This window comes from Colletes gigas, unplaced genomic scaffold, assembly GCF_013123115.1.
Source record: "Colletes gigas isolate AHSC1104 unplaced genomic scaffold, ASM1312311v1 Colletes_gigas_Sc00004, whole genome shotgun sequence".
NCBI lineage: Eukaryota > Metazoa > Arthropoda > Insecta > Hymenoptera > Colletidae > Colletes > Colletes gigas.
This window is the reverse complement of record NW_025106633.1, coordinates 5,876,521-5,888,839: the sequence shown is the minus strand read 5'-3', so window position 1 is coordinate 5,888,839 and position 12,319 is coordinate 5,876,521. Positions and strand designations below refer to the sequence as shown.

The window sequence follows — 12,319 nt, the reverse complement described above, 5'->3', positions numbered from 1 at the left end:
TGTCGACGTGTGTACATTTAAATATCTCATCTCATGATCGAATACTTTGGCATCAGGTATGTCACTTTTTATCTACACTATTTCCGTTTTAATCAATACAAATTGACCCAAAATTATTCGTGCAACTTTGTACTAATTTCTTTTGAAAACTGAGGCATACATCCTATAATACAATAGACACAAATATTTATGTAGGTATATACATATAATGCATGCATATAAACTATATATTTTATGAAATAAAGTGTACCAAACAGTTTATATCAAACAGAGAAATCTTATGTCTACAGTTTTTAAAACTTTTTCTCTTTTATCATTGGTTTAAAGCATTTAAAAAAGAAATTAAATAGTTGTGTATTTTTAAAAGAATCAGATAAATGAGCTTTAAATATGAAAAAGATACAAATGTGTAATTCATTGTTAAACATTTTTTTTTTTAAATAATTGTACAGTGGTGCGTATAGATACGTGCGCTGGGCTTGCGCCGTATGCAACGAAAGCATAGTCGGGCATAGATAGGTTACACGATACTTGTTCTTGTGCGTAAGTTTGTTGTTGTTAATCGTATTGATTCGCATAAAATAAAAGGAAGTTTAAGACCGTTGCATAATAACATTTTGGTTAATTAATCAACATGCCAGGCACGCCAATGAAAGAGGAAAACGACACATTGGAGAAACTGCAAACGACGGAACGTCCTCCGAATGCGAATTGCGAACCCGTTATACGGGAAATAACACAAACTGATAAATTAAACAAAAGGTTATTGGTATCGTTTTTAGAAAGGTTAAATAAATCAGACATCGAGTCTGATAAATTTATGGATAAAGGAAGCACCAATTGTGATTCTCAAGATGACAATGAGTTTTAAGTAAGCAAAACATAACCTACATACCGTTGGGCGATAATACTACCGTTACAAACGTGCAATTAACTGAGGCACGAATATTATTTGAGAGAAAAACGTGGTTCAAGAATTTCTCGTGCACAAATACTTGTATTCAAGAGCTTCCTAAGAATTTTTATTGTTAAGTACAGAATTATCGTTTTATATACAATAAAAAAGGTGAAGGTACAATTAGCTGAAAATGCCAATATTATCGAACCTTTCCGATTACGAAGATGAAGATGATATTGTAGCTGAGTATGAAACACGAGATTCTGATGTAAATCAACTTAATGTTGAGAGAGACGAAGGCACAGGCTCGGAGAATGAAGAAAGTACAGAAGCAAACAATGCACGAAGAATTGATCCATCATCGTCTAAAAAGCATGTAGTAAGAAATCCTATACCTAAATTGAACACAGAGCGTGTAAAAGGCCCTAAAGGGATACAAACTATTGAAAAATACTTTGAGGGATTTAAATTTCATGGAAATGGATATGAGAAGTTAGATTTGGATAAGGTTATGAAGAGAATGGAACATTGGGCACATAGATTGTTCCCAAAATTAGGGTTTGATGATTTTATTGAGAAATTGGAGAAGTTGGGTACTAAGAAAGATCTTCAGGTATTCATTAAAAAATATAGACTAGATATGATTACTGCGGATGATGCTGTAATAATTCAGGATAATGCAGAGGAAGAAAATGATAAAGCACAAGACGAACCTTTCGATGAATTTGATTTACTAATTGCTGAACAAATAGAGAAACAAAAACAAGTTATTAATCAACAGTCGTCAACATCCAATGCAGCCGAGGCTCTATTTGATGAAGTATTTTCAGAAACTAATAATAAGAACTCTCAACCTGTTCAAGAAAGTCCTCTTCCGCCACAGTTAAGTGACGAGACAAAAGACCGTATAGAAAGAAACAGACAACAAGCTATTCAGAGAAGACTTGCAAGACTTAAAGCCAAAGAAATGGAAGAGGAAAGTAAAAAACAGAAATTGGAAGATGTTGAAGGTACACAATCTGAAGATAGTGCTTGTAATTTACCATCATCTAGCGAAACTGCAAATTCAGAGAATACAAATTTTAAGAATAATTCACAAGAGGCAGATAAGAATGATCAAACAGAAATACCACAAAGTCAGTTATAAGAAAGTATAAATAAATTTTATAATATGAAAGTATTAATGCAGCATTTAAAAACCAATAAGCGTGACAAATAAAGGCTCTAATATTATAATTTCAGATTATTTTCTAAACATTCATGTAGGTTAAAACAATTAAAACGTGATACAAATTATACATTTATTTTTATTCAAGTTTTACGTTTTTGTGTGCTAATATATAATACATTATTACCACGTATAAAAGCATCACCATATTTGTCTTTTAATTGACCATTCACATATTCTTCCGTTTGTTCAAGTGCTATATTCATGTAACCATCGAGACATGCTAAAACACCTATCAAATTTAAATGACATTAATCAAAAAATTGTTTTGCATGTATTGTAGTTTGTTTAAGAGTTAAATACAAATGTCACCTCTATAATCTATTCCGCTATTTAACTTCACAACAACGGGACGGCCATGAATCTGTTGAATAAATTGGGATAATGCTTCCTTGCGACTCATCTGCAAATAAATATTAAGTTACATTACGAGAAGAATTTAAGATATAAAAAATAATTTAATTGGTTGAAAATTTATTCGAGTGTATGATTTTTTATAAGATAACACAGGGCCCCGGACTGCAGTCCCCCCTTGGCTACCTGCGAAGAGGGGGACACGTTTACTAATTTTAACGATTTCGGTGGTAGAGTTGGGTAAAGTTTTCAAGTCCATTATTCCTTAAACGAAGAGGTCGCTCGAAACTCTCTGATGTTTTACGAAGTCGATATTTCAGTTCGGATAACACCAAATCTCGTAACATGAAATGTCTGATCTATACTTCGTATGTGTTTATGCCATGTCTATAATCAACGCGATACAAAAAACATAACTAACATCGTCTATTCTACACCCCATTTATTCGTAGCGTTATTGTCTAAACGTAGGGTACGCTTTAGAAAAAATAATTTTTTTTCCAGATCGGCACTTTAGCTCGTAGAACACAAATTTCAATTATATATTTTATGCACACTATACCTCGTCTGCAATGCTAAACCAATCTTACATATCATTTATGATTAGCAATGATTAATACATGCGATTTTTTCAGTAACCTTTGATTGATCATTTTTTTTTTTTTCCTTCTTTACCATCTCTGTATTTAACCCAGGAACGGATAAAGACCTGGTCTGAGCCTAGGTTAGCACAAAGTGAAATCGTTGGATATACATACATATGTATGTTCTTCTGAGTTTATTCCTTCAGTATTAAATACGATAGTGAATTGGCATGAGGAATTCAAACAAGCGTTTCCTGTTTAAATATACTTTAAAATAAAAATATACTTTTCAAAAATTTGTCATTATTCTAAGCAAAAGTTTTTGTGTTTGAAGTGTAGTATTTCATATGTTTCGCTTACAATTATAGTTTAGGCTTAATTATATAAATCGATATCAATCAGTCTTATCATTTTACGCGGATAAAGATTTAGTTTTTTCTTATAAATACTATTAGTTTACAATTATTATGGTATTTTGGTTACCAAAGAAACGTTTTAAAAAAAGGTACTGTTTCGTTTTCTAATAATTTATTTTCTTATCCTGGTTATATTACACAGTATTGTTTTCCATCTGCTTTTGAATACTAATGTTTGGACATAAAACTCAATAGTAAACCAACTAACTAATGTAACCTTCAAGTGTAATTATTACCACCTGTTTTAAAATGTTACAGTCTTAAAAGTTTTAATGTATTTTGTTTTGTAGCCATTTAATTTGGAATGTGTCATTTAAACAGATAGTATAAAAAATGGCACTGAATTTGAAATTTGCATATTTTGCAAATTAGACAATCGCTTTATCAATCAAATGCATTTATTGATACAACCGTTTTTTATGAGATATTTTAGTATTGTTAATTTATTATCTTAGGTGGGTATAATAAAGTACAAAAAATTATATGTTGTAAATGTATATTTTTCATGTAATGTATACCATAGTTTTCACTTATTTAAAGTGTACCAATTTAATATATACTTTTTCACAATGAATGAATTTTTTCTTTTTTTTTTTTAATTATGAAGTTTTTAAGTACAAGTTTCTACATCTAATAGAAAGCACTTATTTGTTAACAAATTTTTTGTAAATTATAAAATTTCATGTAAAATGTATTTTTATACAAGTACAGTTTTTGGGAATAATATTAAGTTATTACAAATGTCTTTATGAAATTATGTAATATAATGACTTCATAATGATTCTGAAGGTCTCATTAGTATTAGGAAATCATCTATTATATAGCTTAATCTGTATGCGTGGAATAATTACACTTACATATATATAATATATACATATGACAACAAATAACATTATATCTCATTTTTTATGTACCATTGTTCTGTAGTAATTCCTTGCAAGAACTTTTACACAAGTAAATTATTTTAAAAAGGTGGAATTAATATGATGCTTTAGGTTTGGTTGGTAGCTACTAACAAATATGCAGTCTATTTATCTACTATTAGCAGCAGCGACACCATTCATCGTTCTTGATACTTGGTATAGAGGAATGTAAGTTGCTCTGCTATAATAATGATTTATTTGAAATATTTATTATTGTCGACTTTTAAAGGATATAGTTCTTGTTGATAGACCTTTCAAATTTGGCTACTTTGTACAATAATATTAAATTAATTTTGTTATTTTCTTATTCTTATGAATTACATTAAAGTTCATACTTTTGTTAACATTCTTGTTCAATATCTTGTAGTAGTATATAAAGATACTAATTTTTTGTAATATATTGGGTTAAAACATTATGTATCAGTATACGATTAATTCACTTTAAAAAACTAATAAAGAAAAGAAGGTATAAATATTAATTATGTTAATTAAGTTTAAAATCATATTTCATTATGTAACTTTGATACTTTATTCAATGTCTCTTCATTTATTGACTATAGCGTATATACAATGTTCAATTTTTTGGAAATAAAGCAGTTTCTGGTATAGTAAATTGATTTATTAAATGATTTAATGGAGCAATATTCCATTATTGATGAGAACAATGACCATATAAAAATATTTTGCAACTTTGTTACTTGTAATGATAACAGAAAATTTTGTAACAGAAACTGTAAGTTTTCTATTATATAACTCAGCACTTATAAGTATTTCTAATTCTTAAACCAGATATACAAGTTTAATAAATAACAAATGTCTTAAAAATTGGACATACTTGATTAATTGTTTAATACACTCAATACATACACTTATAAAGATATAATAAATACTTTATTACAGATATTATTTATTGTACCAAATACATACAAATATTTCTTTAATTATGTGTATTTGGTCCTTTTTATATTTTATTCTCTAATTGTGCATATTTATATATACATTATTCTATTGCTTGCTTTGTCGCATAAAATGCAATGCTCCTTTTCTATTTCAACTTTCTTATTATACTATTCGATAAAAATGTAAAAAGAATTAAAATATTGGAAAATGTATAAATAAGCAATGAAAAGATAAAGACAAATTTTTGAAATAATTTGTTAAACATATGAAATGTAAAATGAAAACAGTTTCATTTGCAAATTTCAATCTGTGTGTGCTTCATGTTTTAAGTAACCAATTTTCAAACTAAATGCATTAAATAATGTGGAATGATTAGTAATTAAATGATAAATATGTACGTCATCTGCTATGAAATTAACAAGGTATAATTTTATAAATATTATTATACTTTGTAATACTTTGTTAATAGTTTATTACAAAGGAATTATGGTATTTTTGTTTATGGCTAGTTTTATATGCATGCATTAATGTAATGGATTTTATGTCTATCATTTTTGTTAAATTGTGCTATGAATCATAAAAACAAGAAAAATATACTAATAGAAGTAAATCATACATATTTATTGCTTACATTATTCAACAATTATTATGGTTTTGTTAACATGACCAAATTTAGGCATGAATTTTGTGAATAAATATTAATTTTTGCATAGCTATTTATTTATAGTATTAATATGATAACATGTTAGATACAAAAACGTGAATTTCAGATATTTATTTTGGGCGATGAAGGTATCAATAATTACATACCTTATTATATTTGGACTTTTACCCATTATATTTCATTACTCTTATACCATACAAAAAAAAATACTTTTTTTAAACATTGGTAAGTAGTCAAATGTAAAGTGTGTTTAATAAACTGCATTTTTACACATTTATGTGCATGATTGTTTTTTCTATTCTCAGTACAATGGCCACTTAATGTTGATTTTACAAAACCAGAATCAGTTGGCATGAAAGGAACAAGAAACTTTTACTTAAAAACCCATCAACAAGTAAAAATAGGAGTATGGTAGGTAGAAATGTATAGAAAATGCAGTATAAATAAACATGGTTTATTTTTAGGCAAATTCTACCTCAGTCATTGATAAACGATTCTACTATTATAAATGATGAAGATTATGAATCTGTTTTAAGTACTGCAAAACAACCTGTTTTTCTTTATATGCATGGTAACAGTGGTAATAGAGCAAGTAGCCATCGATTAGAACTTTACAAACTTTTCCAAACTTTAGATTACCATGTTATATGCTTTGACTATAGGGGTAAGCCCAATATATTTTGACAATTATAAATGTAAATGATTATTTGATTATTTAAGTTCCCTTGATAAATGCAGGCTATGGCGATAGCGAAGAAGCAGAACTTTCTGAAATGGGGGTAGTTGCAGATAGTAAATATCTACTTGAATGGTTGTTAAAGAAGGTGAATGGATCTGCACCCGTTTTTGTATGGGGTCATTCTTTAGGCACTGGGTATGAATTAGAAATTTGTTTCAAACTACATTAAGAAACAGATATAATCTTTGTAAAATACATTGTTATTTGTAGTGTTTCTACTCATGTGTTAGCATTATTGGCGGAAGAAAATATTCAGCCTGCAGGCTTGTTCTTAGAATCACCATTTAACAATATTGCAGACGAATTAAGCGAACACCCTTTAGCACAGGTATTTTGGACTTTACGCAATATGTTTTAACAATATTAGCATCCTATGATTTTCCAACCATATTAAAAACGCATTTATACATTGCTTGTTTCTCAAGGTTTTTAAACATTTACCATGGTTTCATTGGGTGATTGTTGAACCATTTTACAACAATCATCTTCGTTTTGAATCAGATAAACATATAAAAAACGTTCAATGCCCTGTTATGATATTACACGCGGAAGATGATAATATTGTACCATTTTCCTTGGGTGAAAAGGTATGGAATCAATTTGAATTAGATTTTTACAGTGAAATACTAATGACAAATTTTACATTTATGTTATTAGTTATATAAAGCTGCAATAAGCTATCATGGAAACGATACAAATCATATTCAGTTTATACGTATAGATTCGTCTTATGGACTTGGTCATAAATATATATGTCGCTATAAAGAATTACCTAATATAATTACGTAAGTTTCAGTTATCATTTTATTGCGATTTTGATAGTATACATTATTCATATCTTTAATAATACTTTTCAGATTATTTGTAAAAAAGACACATAAAAATCAGACTGATTATTATTATTAACGCTAACATGACATAAGTTTTTTACAACGGAAATCTATAGATGAATAAAATAAATAATATATGATGCCGGAAAAACATTAACGAGTAAGTTTTACGAAGTTTAAAATTTTTCTGTTCGATATTGCGTCGATGTAATCGAAATTGCGCCTTTCTATTGTTCAATCAAGTATTGCTCTTAAAATTATACAATATAGTATTTAATGTAGTATTCCAGTTTTGTTGAATACGAAATATTCAAACAAGCAGCTATTCAAGATTAATTGAACTTTTATGTGTTCACCTGTGTTACAGTAGTATTAATTATATTTAACAAAGCAAGCATGTTGATTCGTTTCTATTAAATATAGGAGAATGTTATGACGCCGAAGAAATGCTGTGATAGTTATTTTAAGACTATCAACAGTATTTATTATATTATATTTATCAATTAACATAACACGATTACAACTAATGAATACTCAGCACCACTATTACATTAGTTGTGCAAAACAACGGAAAGTAGTATTGTCGTCAATAAATTGTGTATAATTTAGTTGTCTATACAATGTATTTCTGTGTCAGTATATTTCATGTTCTTTACACAAATGAAATAATAAAATAGAATTGTGAAATAACAACGATTCTAGTTTCAATGCCCTTTTAAAGTATTATATGTTAAATTAATTACTGTTTATTAGTCATTTAATAAATGGTTCGTAAATACCAATTAATTTTCAATAAATGGTGCGTACAAAAGTAAGGGTAGGGAAATCGTATGTCGGTGGCGTAATTCGGATTTCAGCTATTTCAAGAGCGAAAAGGAACGAATCATATTCACCTTCTTTCTCGAATACCCGAAGCTGGTGAAACAAAGTTGCTTACGACACGTGGTTGTGCGCCATGCCGTGTATTTGCGCGCGTAAATGGAGGGGCAATTTCCTCTACCCAGGGGTTGCTGAGCCAGGGTACCGATCACCAGTCTGTAACAGTGAAGTCTGGAGTGGATCAACTTTATAAAATGTGACACAAGAACCACTTTGAAAAATTGATGAAAAAACACGTTTCTGAACATATACAAAAAGTGTTAATGCTGATGTTTCGTAAACAATGTTTTATCAGTTTTCTAAGTATCTGTTAAAGAATTATTGTGATGACCAATATGATTAATAAAACTTGGAAATTTAATCTGTGTTCTTTATATTTTACGATAAAATAGTAATTTAATTCGTTATAGGTTAGTAAATATCTCTTTCTCTCTCTGTATATATATATATATATATATATTTATTTTTTTTTCTGTCCATAAAGAAGTACAAGAATAAAGGAAAGAAGTACAATGGAGGGCCAAAGTATTGTGACATCGAAAGCATATAAACGTGCTGAATCAAATTTAAAAGACAAATTGAAATTGCCTTATTTAAAAAATTATCCGCATCACTTGGTGCCAGGATACAATTTACATACCAACTTTTCTGCAGACGATTCAGATTTAGAAAACGTCGTTGAACAGTATCAAAATTATCCTTATTATTGTGATTTTCCAAGGCCTTTCTTGCCACCTGCTAAATTACCTAGAAGTGGTAAGCAATTCAGTTGGACAAAATGATATTTTATATATATTCACTATATCTATTTGTATGTCGCACAGTATTGGATGAAGAAGATCCTGCATTAGAACTGCTTACTGTTAAGAATCACATGAATGATGATATACAGAGGCTAAAACATTATTATCTTAGACACGAGAAAGGTACTATTGTTATAATAGGTATATGAATTTGGAAGATCATATCTTTACGAATATATCATTTTGTGTAGAGTTAGGGGCAATACATAAGAAAGATATAAAATGGAATCGTAAAGATAAGACAGTTGATGCCAAAGTGCCTAAATATGTAGCAGATATGGCAGCAATTATTGATATGGATCCAGATCCTTATTTTGAAGGGGTATGAAAAATTAACAATAATGTTTGAAAATATATACAATTTGGAATGGAATTAATAGAAATTCTGTTTAGGCCTATAATTGGTATTATACCGGTGGATCTGTAAACCGTATACAATTTAATAATACAAATATATTACTTTTTCCATTTATGAATGAACTAGGTATTATCATTAAAGTAGTATTTTTATACTTTTAAGTAAATTGTGATCTAACTTTAACATTTTTATAGTTGCCACACCTGTTGTTAACGTAGAGGAATTTTTGTGGAAACCATTGTTTCAAAAAGCAGCTAAATGTGACCTTGATGGTTCCTTGTACGAATTAAAATATAATATTAATAGTAATACATGTACGTTTATGTAACTATAATTTTTGGATAGCCTTCGTAAGAATCATTGTCACTAACAGCATTGAAATTTAATCAACATTTTAGGTAATGTTTTGGGTAGATACAAAGATCATTGTAATTTTTATATGCTGTCTGAATGTGATAACAAATACAGTTTGGATGAAATTCATCGACAATCGTCAAAAATTCCTTATGTTAGCGCTGATTTAAATTTAATTAATACCAATCAGTATTGTACAGTAAATGTGGAAAGATCCGTAACATTATGGGATATAACGAAAATGTAAATATTTACTGTAAATGTAGTACAGTAGTGCCCACGTAAGTGACCACGCTCGGGACCGGCCGCGGTCATTTATGTGGGCATGGTTGCTTCTCAGAATTCAATGGGGATAAGGAACGAGGATAAATGTAAGTGGGCAAAAGTGTGGTCACGTATGTGGGCACTACTGTATTAAGTACATATTACGAAGAATATAGAAAGTTTATGTTTATGTTTATTTTTGCAGGCAGTACATATGTAGTAACACTATAATGCAAACTGCCGTATTAGACGATTCATGGGGAAGTATAAAGTTTCAGGCAGTGGATCCAAATGTTATTTTATTTGTAGATAGATGCTGTCTTCATTATCTTGATACTAGAGTAAGAATAATATCATTTAGTAATGCTATTTTATTGGCTATCTTTAAAATATTTTCTTAATTACAATATTCTTTGATATAAATATTTAGCAACGTAATGTTTGTTCAAAGATAATGTTCCTAATTTATAATTCAGTTTTGATCTAGTAACGATTCAATAATTTGATAGAAATACACGTAAAAATGATAAATAGGAACAATAATCATAATAATAATAACGTTATAGATTCCATTTGATCGGCCAGTATTAACATTGTGTCCAAAATTCTACTTGGAAAGATGTGAAAATATTTCATTAGATATTGGAAGTAGACACCATTCTTGTAGATATGTAGGTACTTATCATAGTGTTCTAATGTGTGACGATCGTTCTCCAAAACAATGCGTGCAACAAAAATGGACTCATCAGTTCAAAAGTCCACCTATCATGGGTCAGGTCATAAATAGGTAATGAACATTTGTTAAATATGATTTCATTAGATATGGATTAATATGCAGTTGTTTGCAGAGAAAACAAGGAATTTGTTGTCTTATCTAGCCAAGTACCTAGCGAAAGTACAATAATTTTAAATACTTGGACAAGTAGCGAGACTTCGCACTCGTTTAATTTTCCGTTTACTCCCCCTCATATTACAAATACGTTAAACGAATCTCAAACGCGTGGAACGTGTTTGAATCCATATTTGAGAAATAGGTTTGACTTGTGTAATATTGGTTCTACAGTCATTATAAACGAAACTGAAAATATATTTCTGTTTCAACAAAATTCAATTGGTACGGATTATTATACGTTTATTTCATATTTTATTTCATTCGTAACAAATCTTGTAACATACTCTGTTCAGGTGATATATATTACCAGTGCATAACACATGAGACTGAATTAGACAAATATTCACCCATTAACTCCAAGTCGTGTTATTTATTGGATGCTTGGGAAAACGCAATAAGTTTACAAACAGACACCATAGTACCCCTTACAATTTCTAACAAATCAAATATGCAACATGTTTATGAAAGTAAGTGTTGTTTGCGCGCCTCAAATACGATGTATAATATCAGAAATATTATTTAAGTACATTGACTTTTTAGACTTCACGAATAAAAAATTGCGATTAAGATGCGACGAACGTGAATCAAACGATTACTTCGAACCAAATTGGAAACAATCTATCGAAAAGTTGAACTCTTACATGGATATATTAGCACCGGAGCTTTTATCCGTGTGGGAAATATGTGAAGAGATTCCATTGCCTATAACAGCAGCACCTCATCAGAAAGTTCTAAACTGGTTGGAAACGGCAGATACGAAACCATTAATTCCCTCGCAGGAAGAATTAGACAATGTGGCAACGCCAATTAATACTCAAGAGTTAATAAGCGTGTCTCAAGAGGTAGATATAACTTGTTTGGATGACAGTAACGCGCTACAGGAATTATTGTTACCAAAAGTTAAAACTGCGCGTGTAAAAAGAAAAGGAAATATACGGAAGTAAAAAAAAAAAAGATACGAAAAATGGCGGGCGCGCCTGTGTGCAGAGTACACGGACTTAATCTTTTCACCAAAAACTTTTTTCCCCGTGATCGGATCTTTTTCTATTCCTCATTTGAAGGTTTTTCTATCCAATTTGACCCAAAAGTTAAAATTTCGATTTAACGATAAAAATTTATTTTCTAATTATTTTTTCTGTAAACCATACACAATGAAATAAAGTTACGAAGCCGATTATTTTGACATACGAAGTACTTGTTTATTTATAGCAAAAATTATACAATAATTACACG

General features: G+C 29.5%; 5 protein-coding genes across 9 annotated transcripts; 4 read left to right on the top strand and 1 right to left on the bottom strand.

The window, feature by feature from the left end:
• The first annotated feature begins 494 nt into the window (after nt 1-494).
• Nucleotides 495-893, top strand: LOC122405104. Its single transcript, XM_043409614.1, has one exon. It carries the CDS (start codon nt 635-637, stop codon nt 869-871), a length of 237 nt encoding a protein of 78 aa, XP_043265549.1. The 5' UTR covers nt 495-634; the 3' UTR covers nt 872-893.
• A 193-nt stretch (nt 894-1,086) lies between these two features.
• LOC122405103 (protein TIPIN homolog) lies at nt 1,087-2,117 on the top strand. Its single transcript, XM_043409613.1, has one exon. The coding sequence runs from the start codon at nt 1,089-1,091 to the stop codon at nt 2,043-2,045; it is 957 nt and encodes a 318-aa protein (XP_043265548.1). The 5' UTR covers nt 1,087-1,088; the 3' UTR covers nt 2,046-2,117.
• Nucleotides 2,118-2,209: 92 nt separating this feature from the next.
• On the bottom strand, nt 2,210-3,043 carry LOC122405102 (U6 snRNA-associated Sm-like protein LSm6). Its single transcript, XM_043409612.1, has 3 exons — nt 2,667-3,043; nt 2,439-2,529; nt 2,210-2,358 (listed from the first exon to the last, which is right to left on the bottom strand). Exons 2-3 carry the CDS (start codon nt 2,527-2,529, stop codon nt 2,210-2,212), a joined length of 240 nt encoding a protein of 79 aa, XP_043265547.1. The 5' UTR covers nt 2,667-3,043.
• Nucleotides 3,044-3,180: 137 nt separating this feature from the next.
• On the top strand, nt 3,181-8,080 carry LOC122405101 (lysophosphatidylserine lipase ABHD12). 5 transcript variants are annotated; one of them, XM_043409608.1, is made up of 10 exons: nt 3,181-3,204; nt 4,476-4,571; nt 6,074-6,192; nt 6,273-6,378; nt 6,432-6,631; nt 6,706-6,841; nt 6,917-7,034; nt 7,132-7,293; nt 7,364-7,491; nt 7,564-8,074. In XM_043409608.1, the coding sequence occupies exons 2-10, from the start codon at nt 4,501-4,503 to the stop codon at nt 7,610-7,612; spliced, it is 1,089 nt and encodes a 362-aa protein (XP_043265543.1). In that variant the 5' UTR covers nt 3,181-3,204; nt 4,476-4,500; the 3' UTR covers nt 7,613-8,074. The 5 variants fall into 5 exon arrangements, 4 of the variants coding, with proteins under 4 accessions (XP_043265543.1, XP_043265545.1, XP_043265544.1 ...); XM_043409610.1 differs by lacking the exon at nt 4,476-4,571 and adding an exon at nt 5,634-5,725 and having other exon boundaries at nt 3,200-3,242; XR_006259745.1 differs by lacking the exon at nt 3,181-3,204 and having other exon boundaries at nt 4,300-4,571; nt 7,564-7,696; nt 7,960-8,080.
• A 517-nt stretch (nt 8,081-8,597) lies between these two features.
• LOC122405127 lies at nt 8,598-12,117 on the top strand. The gene is made up of 12 exons (XM_043409646.1): nt 8,598-8,825; nt 8,921-9,171; nt 9,240-9,341; nt 9,410-9,540; nt 9,612-9,702; nt 9,771-9,890; nt 9,975-10,173; nt 10,400-10,535; nt 10,761-10,981; nt 11,043-11,308; nt 11,380-11,553; nt 11,627-12,117. The coding sequence occupies exons 2-12, from the start codon at nt 8,928-8,930 to the stop codon at nt 12,028-12,030; spliced, it is 2,088 nt and encodes a 695-aa protein (XP_043265581.1). The 5' UTR covers nt 8,598-8,825; nt 8,921-8,927; the 3' UTR covers nt 12,031-12,117.
• Nucleotides 12,118-12,319: the final 202 nt, after the last annotated feature.